This window comes from Perca flavescens, chromosome 9, assembly GCF_004354835.1.
Source record: "Perca flavescens isolate YP-PL-M2 chromosome 9, PFLA_1.0, whole genome shotgun sequence".
Classification (NCBI taxonomy): domain Eukaryota; kingdom Metazoa; phylum Chordata; class Actinopteri; order Perciformes; family Percidae; genus Perca; species Perca flavescens.
Genome location: NC_041339.1, coordinates 29,020,487 through 29,032,556, shown reverse-complemented (window position 1 = coordinate 29,032,556; position 12,070 = coordinate 29,020,487). Strand labels below are relative to the sequence as shown.

Sequence of the window (12,070 nt, the reverse complement as noted above, 5' to 3'; positions counted from 1 at the left end):
TTAGTATTTTTGTTTCAGGGGTCAAGTCTCAACCAAGGATAAGAGAGAGTGCAGAGACTGGACTGATTCCAAGTCCTGACAAAACTCAAACTGGGGATTCATCGGCTCATCCAGTATGTGTGAAATGTGAAAATACTTTACAGGGCACAAACACTTATGATGTGAAGTACTGTATGTATTTTTTTTTTGTCTTCAATGCATTGCAAATCAGTGGGAGTGGAAGTTACTCTGATTTCAACTGATTTTCAGTTTTCACTTTTTAAGTTTGCATACACATACTCAACATTCCCAATTTGTATTTGACATAAAAATCTAGCTTGTAACCTAGAAAACTGTCCAACTGTAAGCACTACTCCGGTTGTCATTAACATTAAAGTAATTATTTTCTTTCTTTAGATCATTTATGAGGCAAATTATATGGTTAATTTATTTTGACTTAACTGCTGTTGTGACAAAGAAAATGCCAAATGATTGATGCTCATTTAAGGTGATGGTCTTAATTTTCAAAATGCAAGATTATTTAAATCAGCCATGTGCTATGGCTCTAGGAACATGTAGTCCAAATTAAACCAAAACTTTTTTTTGTCATGTAAAAAAACTTTTTCCCAAGAACCTGTTCACCAAACACCCTACGGTGTTTAACATGGGTAAAAGTAGTTCAGACCTAACCTGAATCCAACAGCGATGTTCAATGACCAATCTGTTTGCACTTTTAATGTACAGGACTGGGGAGAGGATGTATTCCCCGTGTCTTCAAAAAACAACACAATCAAGGCTTCTACTAAGCTCTTCCTCTTCCAACGGCTGAAAAGCAAGAAGCAGAAGAACAAGCATGAGCCTTCAGCTCCTGAGCAGGAGGCACCATTGTCTCCTAAGGTAATTCTAAATACACTAGATTGTCATGCTCATAACGTCCCTGGGACCCAAAAGATGGGCAATGATGATTCACCCTCAAGAAAACGTTAAAAGTGAAACATGTATCCTATGACAGCCCCTCTACCAACGATTTTCTTCCTCATACAGTATGAGGACTTTAGGAGGAAATGTTTTGTTTCATGTGTTCCAAAAAATGGTCAGATTCCAGTGTGGGCGAAAGAAAAGTCAAGATAAGTCAATTTCAAAAGGAATAGTTTAAATTGAATAATGGTTTTCTATCAAATGAAAACGCCTTTTGTATTACAAACTATATAGTGTAGTCGCGGACTTTATGCCCTCTGCGTCCACACACAGGAATGCAACTGTATCTATAAGCGCTGCTATGCACAAGAACAAACTTCCTTTTACAAACTCTACAGAATAGTTCACTTTTTACCCCTTTGAAAAATGTAAACAATAATCAACGTTTTTGAAGAATCTGAATACGTTTTGTCAGTTGACAGATTAACTAATTGTTCAATCCCTAAACTATTGCTTCTTTAACAGGAGAGTTAAGAAGTAGGAAGGGATGCGGTGTGTCCATGCTGTTAACCTTTCTTTCCTGTGTTTAGCCTGTCGGCTATCCTGATCAATTATCTGAAGCCCTTTTCCAATGTTATGGAGTCTTTGTATTTATTGTTTTTTTTTTTTTAACACCGTAGCCAGGATCACGGGACACCATTGGAGAGGATGGCTTTTTCGACCTCCTCTCTCGTTTCCAGGGCAACAGGATGGACGACCAAAGGTGCTCCCTACTGGATGACCAGAGCCATCTCACTGCTCATTCCTCTCCCTCCTCCACCCCACCTGTAGCTGAAAGTAAATGTGAGTCTGCCCCTTGTGTTCACACCATATGGAATAGTTTATTGTCTGACTACTCATTCTAGGAGAAATACAAGTGGAAATTTGTGCTTGATGGTTCTTTATTATTCCGCCGCATGTTTGTCCCTTATTAATGACAAGCCAATTACTCGTCATATTCAGTCTGTGGTGAGAAGTCAGTTTTGCTCTTATATGGTGTGAATGCATCATTTCCACAATGTGTCCTTTACATATGAAATGTTGTGGAATCCTTTGGTGTTTGTTTCAAAGATGTGTAAAGTGATACGCCACCCAAAATCTATGATGAGTATCTAACACTCAAAAGAGATTTTGGTTTGAGTGTTATTTTAATTTCATAGAATAACTGTAACCCATGAGTACCTCAACCCTTCTCAAACTCTTTTCATCCTCTGTTTCCTGTGTTTACCTCCTACATATTCTGAAATGCTGGGTAGAGGAGTGAAAGGCACAACACAAGTGTAATACACTTACAGTACATTGTTGTTACAAATCACACACAGCTCATAAGTATCTCTGTTTCTAGCTATTTTGGAGTGCGAAACGCCGTTTCAGGATCCTGGTCATTTCCTGGAGCTGCTGGCCAGCTCCCAGGCCCGTCGTCTGGACGACCAACGAGTCAGCCCGAGCCATTTTCCTGGCTTACGTCTCAACACCTCCAACCCGCCTCGTACACCCTCCACCTCCAGCACAGATCAAGTCCCCCCACAAGGTAACCACATACTGCCCGTTTCTGTCATCTACCTCAGTGCTACTACTCCCATCGTGACTAATACGAATTTCTCCTCCCAGCCCCGATCTCCAGTACAGATACCTCTCACACACCCTCCCTCTACAGTCGCCTCGAGGCAAGCGCTGAGCAGCCTGACGGGGACGATGTTTTCTTCGACATTCTAGTAAAGTGCCAGGTGAGAAAAATAAATCCTGTATATTGCTTGTTGCCCAAGCATACACTATAGTATTACTTTATTTCACCTCTGTAATTTTTGAACAATTTCCTAATACATTTCAAAATTAATAAATCTCAAATAAAGCTTGACCTATATGTTTTTCAGGCACATTTTTAAAAAGTCAGTTTATTTTCGATGGTGTTCAATACAGTTGTAATTATTTTCCAGTTTACAGAGTAGGCAAGGTTCTTGAAGGGTTCAATTAAAGGCAATTTGTAAATTTCAGAGATGCATACATGGATGCTCGTGCAAAACTGTAAATTGCTCTTGATAAGCATCAGCTAATATGACTGAGCTGTCTCTCGTCAATGTTTTTAGGGCTCCCGACTGAACGACCAGAGGTGTGCTGCTCCACCTTCTAAAACCAAAGGACCAACTGTTCCGGATGAGGATTTCTTCAGTCTCATCATGCGTTCCCAATCCAACAGGATGGAGGAGCAGCGAGTCCTGCCGCCTCCTGGCGTCACCCAATCCAAACCAGACTGACTCCATTACCCCTCCCACACCAAAGGATCAACCAGGGTTGACTTTGTGCTTGAAAGGATTAACCCGCGTTGACCGACTCGGTTTTGTGACCCAGGTCAAGAAGTGGGTCGGACACGGGTCGATTTCAATGTGAATTGCACAAGACCAGGGTCCCTAACAAAGGGGTGGGACAAATGATGTAATTGGTTGAAGACGGGAGGTGCAGTCGCCAAGGTCGCTGCACACTTTGAGAATTTTTTTTTTTTTTTCACTTGAACTGAGAGCGTCTGTCTCCACAAAGTCATCTGTAGAGTGTTTGATGGTTATTTATTTGTGCTTTAGAACGTAATCTCTGTGGAACAACCTCTTATTCACGGGTCCGTTCCGCTCTCTATTCACCCGAGCTGCAGTTCAATCTGCAGGCTGCAGAGAGCCAACAATGAGGAATTCAATGACATAACGCAAGTTCTGGTGGTGGACTAGACTGGAGTATGTAACAACGTTAGCTGTTCACTAAAATAGGACCTCTTACCCCCCCCCCAGCACAGGAGGTACTGTAATTGGTATGCATCACTTCCAGGTTGTGATCCGGGTCCTATCTGAATTGTCATGACCAGGGATCCACCCTTGTTGACCGGCTTGGTTTGCATTTTTAAAAGAAGGGTTGAACATGGGTCCGATAACCCTGGTCATTGGTGTGAAATAGGCACATGAGTCATTTTTTCACTCCGAATACAAGATTAAGTAACCAGGCTTCCATTTTTCATCAATCAGGGTTTTATAGGTTAGGTTTTTTTATACTTTAATTCCTGCCTTTTGGTATTGTCCTGACGACGTTCCTGCAAGAATACAAGGGGCACCAAGGGACACTATTGGGAAACATCTCAAACAGTACTGGTCATTGTGACTGTAAAATGGGAAATTTTAGGTTTTTTTAGGACTTGTTTTTAGATAGCCAACAGCGTCTCTGGGTTGCCACCTTGTTTGTAGCGCCCCCTGCTGCCTGTTTTACTCAGAGAGCTCTGCACCAGTGACGTCTGCCTACTCTGGAGGCTTGCATCAAGCCACTCAAACAAACTGTGGGTTGTGGTGTTTCGAGTAGTTTGTACTGTATCCAAGGACATAAGCCAAACCAAAGGGATTTCTGCTTTATGATGGACAAAAGAGACATATGAACCTATCTCAAGCAATTAAGCAAACTGGAACATTGCACGGCTTGTTCTGCCTATTTCTGATTTCAGCAAGTCTTTAAGATTGGTACATCTCGGTTTGAATTGATCTCAGACCTCTCCAACAATAACTCAAATGACAAATCCTCTCTGGGGAAATAAAGGTCTACTGCTACTACTGCAGTGGTGGCTAGTGGAGCCAATTATAGCATCTGTTCCCCGATATTGCTTTTATAAAGTCTTAAAGTATGTCAGTTTTATATTATTAAGGGTTGTATAGAGTTATTATTGAAATGGGCATTTTCTTTGTAACACGATTTTACTGATTACTAACGATTAACTGTAGTGTGAGGGGAAAAAAGAAATGTTATGTTAGATTTTGTATTGAATCTTCTCCTGACAATGGAGAAATAAAATCTCACAATTTTACATTACAATTTATTTATTTAACCTTGTTCATTATCTTCGATGTACAACATGGGGATCCTTCCAAAGGACGTGTTTTGGAAAATTCCAAATGTGTCACTTTGTTTCATCTATACATCAATATAAATAAGTGTATTTACAAAGTGCTCTCTGCATCATGGAGACCAGACTTCATCTGTGTTTTGAATTCCTTTGTTTCTTACTTTCCAGTTTGGTCTTTTCAGTACTTAAACTGCTCCTTCACGTTAAATCAAATCACCTGAGTAAAACTGTGATGTTAATGGGGAAAAAAGGCTTTTCAAGACTCCCCTACTAAATATAACCGTATAAAGTGCACATTAATTGGAAGGCTAGTTTATACGGTAAAGCCTTTCCATATTTCCACATTAGTGGCCTTGCTATGCCTCGGACGTCAGCGTCTCATGCTTTCTGCACCTGAAAGGAGAAAATGGCTCGGCTTAGATTCTTTTGAAGATGGTATGTCTAGCAACTACATAGAATATTAGCAGTTAGCATTGGCCAGTGTGAGCTGCATCTGACCTACCTTTTGATGCAGCAGTTCAAGAAGCAGCTGGTCTCGTCGAGTCTGTACACCCCAGAGTTAGGCAGATCTTTACACAACGACAGGAATTTTTGCAGCTCTGATGTTGGAGTTGCACTTTGCTGCTGCTGCTGCTCAAGGAGTTGCAAAAAGTGACAGTTAACACCGGGCGGCACACATAGTTTGCTTAACTGCAAATAAAACATTACTCTTCTTGGAATAACCAGCATATCCTTCAAAGCTAGGTGGGTAAAATAATGGCAAATGCCAGAAAAGGGGTAAACCCCATCACCTTGATGGTGTCGTAGGTGTCAGTGATGATTGTGATGAAAAGGCTGAGGATCATGTAGATGAAGAGTGAGACAAAGGTATAGAGGTAGACCCTGCTGAAGATCCACACCAGGCTGCTCTTCTGCTGCATGTTCTTAAAGGTGGAAAACATGTCGTCTCCGTTGATCAGGGAGAATAGACACTCTGACACTGTGTTCAAGGTCCGGAACTAAAACAAAAGGGCAAAGAGAAGAAGGTCATCAGATCTTTTACTTAAAAGTAACAGTACTGCAGTTTAGAAATTTACAAAAGGAAAGTAAAAGAACTAACTATGCAAACTGCCCATTTCAGAATAATGTTATGTTAGTGGAATATAATTACTGATGCATTAATGTGTCACCTTAATGTTGCAGCTGGCAAAGGTGGAGCTAATTTTAACAAATGTATATACTGTTTGGTAGCTTAATCTGTAATATTGTAGCATCAATTTTTTTTGTTGATTGTATTTTATATATCTGAATTTGCAGTAACTAACTCGTAACTGTTATAAAAAAAAAAAAAGTACAATATTTCCGTCTTTTGTGAATGTACCTAGTTACTTTCCACAGCTGTGATTTACTACTGAAAGAAGCAGAAACTGGTGAGCTTTTTTGTAAAAATCCAGCAGACCTTTCTTTGTATTACGTAAACACCTCTTACCTTCTCATGGTATGGGCCGAGGACGATCCAGCCGCAAAAACAGTAACTCAGGTAGATAATTCCAGCGCAGCAGATGAAACGGATAACATTTGGGAAAGCTGCCCTCAGTGTCAGGATGAGAATCTGAAAATAGCCACAGACGACGACAACAGATGGTAAAAGATCTGAAACAATGTACGTTGAAGACAAGTATCTGGGAAAACTACACACAAGAATGGAGTTTCCTTTTTTACAGTTCCTGTAATTTGGGGCAATTATCAGAAATGGGCTGGAAAATAACCTCATAGATCAAATTTTGAACAAAGACTTAAGCATGAAATGCCACAGTACACTGCTTCATTGACGATAAGTGTAGGAAATATGGTGTGGTTCCACAGGATGTGTTGTAACGGTGAGAAAAAAATCCCCTGCAAGAGGAAAGTTTGTGTTCAGATACTGGCAAAGCAACTTAAAGGACAATTCCGGCGCAATATGAACCGATGGGTTAATAACGCGTGTACGGAGTCTACCGTTCTCTGGGATATGTTTTCATGCTAATCGAATGTCGCTAGTTTGAAACAAGCTAGCGCAAACCGGAGATTAGCTTCTAACGCTAGTCTTCGGGGCACTGGTAAAGTAAAAATAAATGGCTATTTCTATACCACTAACAAGGTTAAAAAAGAGTTTAAAGACAAAACAATCATGAACAGTCGAACGACGAACGCTGTGCAACCAGTAACCAGTAGCATAGCTCAAGCACGGCGTTCATCATTTGACTGATCGTGACGGTTTTCCCAAGATGGCGCCTGCCTGCATACGTGAACGGTACTACTGTCTTTATAAACTCTTTTTAATAAACTGGCTGTACACTTATAAAGTTGTCAATGCTTCGTTTTACATGTAGGGATCCTCATGCTACCGTGGAAGTGTGGTGCTATTTTGAGCCTTGTTAGTGGTATAGAAATAGCAATTTCTTTTTACTTTACCAGTGCCCCGAAGACTAGTGTTATAAGCTAATCAGCGGTTTGCGCTAGCTTGTTTTAGGCTAGAGACTCAATCGATTAGCATGAAAACATATCCCAGAGAACGGTCGACTCTGTACACGTGTTATTAACCCCTAGGTTCATTTTGCGCTGGAATTGTCTTTTAAACCACATGAAAAACTAAGTTTAGTGGCATTCCTTTTTCAGAAATATTAACAGTTGGTAAATGATTTGTGCTACTGTTGCATTTGCATTGTATGGGATCTCTATTGTAAACAGTGACAATGGTATTGTTGAATTTTGTACTACATGTGATGGACGAAAAATTAATGAGCATGTGCTGTATTTGATAAATGATCTAGACCGTCTTACATTATACTTCCTGAAGTAGCCCATGTAGCGGATGACCCCGATCCAAACAAACATAGTGCCGATCCCAAGGAAGATGCTGCAGACATCATAGCTTGTGAGGACCTAAAAGAAACAGTGGGTGTTTAAAAATGCAACAAATCTACTGAAGGAATACCTCAGGACTACATACACAGTGGAGACAGCAGCTGATATTGATGGGACGTAATATTGAGAGACATTGCAACAGTTTCTGCAGGTTTCACCAAGTCAAATTTAAGAACATTATAATAAAACGTAAGACCTTTATATCAACATCACCTAAGCCCTAAATTCAGTTATTTTTTCAAGCCAAGTATTGCTAAACTTGCACTTCTCTGATCACGATGTGATTGGCTTGACTAGAGTTTGGTTTTTCCAGCTCGCAAGTCAACAGAGAGTGCCTGCAAATTAAATTTGCTGCCGCTAGGGTCCGTCTAGATTTCTAGGCTACTTCTCCATAGCTGAAGAATGAAATCAGTTTTATGTCTGTAGTACAATCCGAAAAAGACTCGCACCAATTACACAAAAGCAGATTGGCTGCAATAGAAGTTGTGGATGGTGGTCTCATTTGTAGCCATAATACAGCAAAATTATATCTGGACTAGCAAAAGAAAAAAACTACAACATCACGGAATAAAAAAAAAAAAGAGCATAAGAGGTAGCGTGCCTGGACGTAGGAAAATTAGGACCTCTTTGAAATGATTTAAGACCTAGAATACAATACTTTAATGGATTTAAAAACTTTTTAAGACCCCATGGAAACCCTGTGCAAATAACATGGATCATCCTCAGTCATAATGTAATAAAAAATCCCCATTACCTTAGACTGGATCTGTATCTTGAGAATGGAGCCAATGATGGTCATGATGTCGCTAGCAATGATCAGAATATACCAACCATTAACAAACTCCAACTTGTCTGACCATGGGACTTCTTTACCGCAATGATTCTTGCAGTAATGTGTGTACTCCTGTTTACAGCAGAAGGAAAATGTAGGACATTGTACTGTTAATCTTGGTATTCAAATTGTCAGTACCTTTTGATTTGCAGTTAAGTAGTAGTTAAAGCTAGAGGTCGGTCATGCATTTTACAGATCCCGTTATTTTTGTGTGTATGTATGTATGTATGTATGTATGTATGTATGTATGTATATATATATATAAAAACAGCATATATAGCATAATGAACAGATACACAACAGACAATCATATGTTTTCTTACATCTTAGCAAACAAACTACAGGGGCTACTTGCTGTGTTTTATGGTCAGTTCAGTTAACTTACAAACTGCAGCTTGATCCCATTGATCACTGAGCGTGTGCAGAGGGTGAAGGAGGTGATGCAAGTGATAATGACGAGGCAGTCAAACAGCACAGTCAGGTATATGTGTCGAGCAGCTGAGGGAACAGAGACATTTAATTTACTCGTCTGAAAAGGATGAACATCAACAGAGTCTCGAGCTTAGAGAGCAGCCTTAATGAATCCCCGGCATCCTGGACATGAGCGTAAAGCAATGCAGATGATTGATTTGTACATACTGAAATTAGCTCAGCAAACTTACATGCTCCAGTTACAGTCCAGTCTCTGCATTCATTAATGTCAACATCGGTTTCCAGGTCAACCTTTATCATGCCGCTGTGAGCTTGGTTGTTAAAGGTTATCTGTTAACCCAGAGAGTCTTGTTTAAGGGAGGAAATACAATCTTTTTGAAAAGGACATCCTATAACCGTCAAACCCAATAGCTAAACATTCACTTTCCAGGCCCTTAAGATAACATTTACCTATTAACATAGAAGGCACTTTGTGCAACAGACTGCTCGGATTTGTGTCAACAGTAGTTTCATCAAATAAACACAAGATGTGGCCGGGTTAGCTCAGTGGGTAGAGCGGGCGCACATATAAGAGGTTTATTCCTTGACGCAGAAGGTCCAGGGTTCGAGTCAGACCTATGACGGTTTCCTGCATGTCTCTCCCCTCTTTCATATCTCAGCTGTCCTATCCATTAAAGACAGAAATGCCCCCCAAAAAAAAAAAAACTTTAAAAAAATAAACAAGTCTCACACTCTTAACCCCTATCTGTGCTGTTTGAACAGGTAGCGACAAGGAATCCTTGTTGCCGTTATGGCTGCAATAAAGTGATCAGATGTGTCATATCACAGCTTTTCAAAGATCCAGTCTGATGTGATCCGTTAGTGTTTTCTGAGCCATGAAGACAAATCGAGTGACTTACAATAACAGTAAAGTCGTAGCAGTCTGGCAGCTCTCGATGTCTCACTGTCTGTAAATTTATGGCCTTGAGAACAAATGTGACCGTGACAGAGAGCATCCTGAGGACAAAGCAGGTACATTAACTGAGGGTTATTTTCACATCATGTATAAAACCGAGAGGAAAATGATTTGGGCCTCAAGAAAAAGACTTTAATTAACTGTTATGTGCAAACCTTTTGAAATGCAATTCAAAATGTGCTTCCTGCAATGACGGATAATACATCGGATACACTTCAAGGCACTCTGTTAAATACAAGCCACAACAAAAAGACAATGGAAAACAAGCAAGGAATAAATTCATTAAACCTGGTTAAGTGGTAAAGTATTCAGTTTGTCCACTCATAACTCAAGCGATCATGCATCATACCGGTTTCCACTTGGGCATCGATTTGAAAGGTCTCGTTTCCAGGGTAGATGGTGCCATTTCTGTAGAACTCCTGACACACTGACAGGGGGGTGTAGAAAGCACCGTTTTTCTCATATTCGTGATTGCCTACTGTGATGTTGTGCAGATGTCCATACTAGAAGTGAACAATTGAAATCGTAGGGATAATTAGGTTTTTTGACAGGGTTGGGGTGCAAAAGTAACTCTCTGAAAAAATGTGGCTGCAGCAGTTTAGGGTTAGACTTATGCATTTAAAATAAACAAATCAACATGACAGATTCTAACTACATGAACAAAGTCCAATCCCATAACAAGATACATCTTGGAATGGTCACATAAGCATGCAAGTTATAAAATTCCAACAATGATTTACAGTAACACAGAAGCAAAAGGAAAATGTGTCGCAAGGAGGAAATAAAAAGAAAATGCGGACATCCAGTTACCTGTTCAATGATGTAATCGATGTGATCATAAACATCAGCCTGTCTGTAAACAGCATATGTATCCATGCCTCCAACAACATGATCTTTCAAGAAGAGGTGCTTAAATGCCATCAGATTTTCCTCCTTGAATGTGACAACCATCTGGTTGCTCAGACCAAAAGACACTAACTGAGATGGGGGGTAAAAAGAGTACTTGTTATCAGGGTGATGAAAACAACACATTTAACATCTTTTCAAGTCATGTCTGAGATTAGTTACCTGGATAGTAATAATAACAATTTTGATAATCTGCACTACAAGTTTCCATGGTTTTCGGCCTCGAGCGTGGTACTTCTCACAGGGGTTCATAAAGTAATATTTAACCTTCCTTCTGAGACATTCCACACTGTCCAGATCCTCCAGACACTGATGTTGGTGGTCTGCCCAGGGAGCGGGGCCATTTGTCTCGTACACAATATACAAGTCACTGGACTCCTCCATATCTATAATCAATTATAAGTGAGTTACTTGCAATAGCCTACAGTACATTGCATACAATACTGAGATCACTAAATGTAAAGGAGAAATGCAAGATTATTGATCATCTTCTTTTTAAATGTACATGTTTAACTTTGGTGGCACTGAAGGCTTTTACTTCATCTGTACAACTGTCAAATGGCATGCAATACATCTTTTCTTTACATTGTGTCATACTGTGATTCAACTCAACATTTTAAGGCCTTTGTGGGTCTGTTGGACTTTAAAAGAGGCCATGAAGGGGAACAAAATGCTATTAGAATTGAAACACTTAAAACTGTGAAATCCAATATTGCCCTAAAAATATGGCCTCAAAAACATAAAAGAAAACACAAAACGACATTTGGCACAGGATACTTTCATTGTCTTTTTTTCCAACTTACAAATGGACAACTAGAGGAATCAAGTCAGGTGTAGCCTACTACCAGAGCATTGTTGAATAATACACAGCAGATCACATTCTGAAATCGATCAGCTTCCAGCTTTGCGGCAAACTATTAAATATTCATTAGGCTACTTGTCGTGTAAGAATTAGGATCATATCCTGACGAACTGGGCCATCACTTAACAGCTAAATGAATAAAATGTAGCCAATAGGATAGCCTACTCACCAATGTCCACCTGTCGTCTGCAAGACGCGGGCTTGTGTCCAAAATGTCCTGGTTTAAATACGATCCATAACTTACTCAAATTGTTGTTTTAGTGTGAGAGTCATGACTGAAATATGCTAATTAAACTCTGTAAAATGTGTGTGTGTATGTGTTGTCTTGTGAGCAAAACTCAAATGACTACGCAAAACTCCTCGGTTCAGGTAACTCCTGACGACATTGTA

General features: G+C 39.9%; 3 protein-coding genes across 8 annotated transcripts in view; 2 read left to right on the top strand and 1 right to left on the bottom strand.

Moving 5' to 3' along the window:
- The window catches only part of LOC114561147 (G-protein-signaling modulator 2), a 24,670-nt gene extending 19,902 nt beyond the window's left edge, over nt 1-4,768 (top strand). For all 4 annotated transcript variants that reach the window (XM_028586918.1, XM_028586917.1, XM_028586919.1 and 1 more), the window contains exons 10-15: nt 19-113; nt 724-876; nt 1,578-1,740; nt 2,282-2,467; nt 2,548-2,663; nt 3,024-4,768. In XM_028586918.1, coding sequence (XP_028442719.1) covers nt 19-113; nt 724-876; nt 1,578-1,740; nt 2,282-2,467; nt 2,548-2,663; nt 3,024-3,191 — 881 coding nt within the window. In that variant the 3' untranslated portion in view covers nt 3,192-4,768. The remainder of the gene's footprint in view (nt 1-18; nt 114-723; nt 877-1,577; nt 1,741-2,281; nt 2,468-2,547; nt 2,664-3,023) is intronic.
- On the bottom strand, nt 4,764-12,070 carry mcoln3b (mucolipin TRP cation channel 3b). 2 transcript variants are annotated; one of them, XM_028586921.1, is made up of 14 exons: nt 11,850-12,070; nt 10,981-11,204; nt 10,723-10,890; nt 10,262-10,415; nt 10,068-10,137; nt 9,857-9,953; nt 9,188-9,287; nt 8,911-9,023; nt 8,448-8,597; nt 7,610-7,711; nt 6,276-6,398; nt 5,599-5,805; nt 5,310-5,437; nt 4,764-5,200 (listed from the first exon to the last, which is right to left on the bottom strand). In XM_028586921.1, exons 2-14 carry the CDS (start codon nt 11,200-11,202, stop codon nt 5,164-5,166), a joined length of 1,671 nt encoding a protein of 556 aa, XP_028442722.1. In that variant the 5' UTR covers nt 11,203-11,204; nt 11,850-12,070; the 3' UTR covers nt 4,764-5,163. The 2 variants fall into 2 exon arrangements, with proteins under 2 accessions (XP_028442722.1, XP_028442723.1); XM_028586922.1 differs by lacking the exon at nt 11,850-12,070 and adding an exon at nt 11,622-11,755.
- dnai3 (dynein axonemal intermediate chain 3) overlaps nt 6,284-12,070 on the top strand; it is a 29,421-nt gene continuing 23,634 nt past the window's right edge. For both annotated transcript variants that reach the window (XM_028586916.1, XM_028586914.1), the window contains exon 1: nt 6,284-6,449. In XM_028586916.1, the coding sequence (XP_028442717.1) occupies nt 6,428-6,449 (22 nt within the window). In that variant the 5' untranslated portion in view covers nt 6,284-6,427. The remainder of the gene's footprint in view (nt 6,450-12,070) is intronic.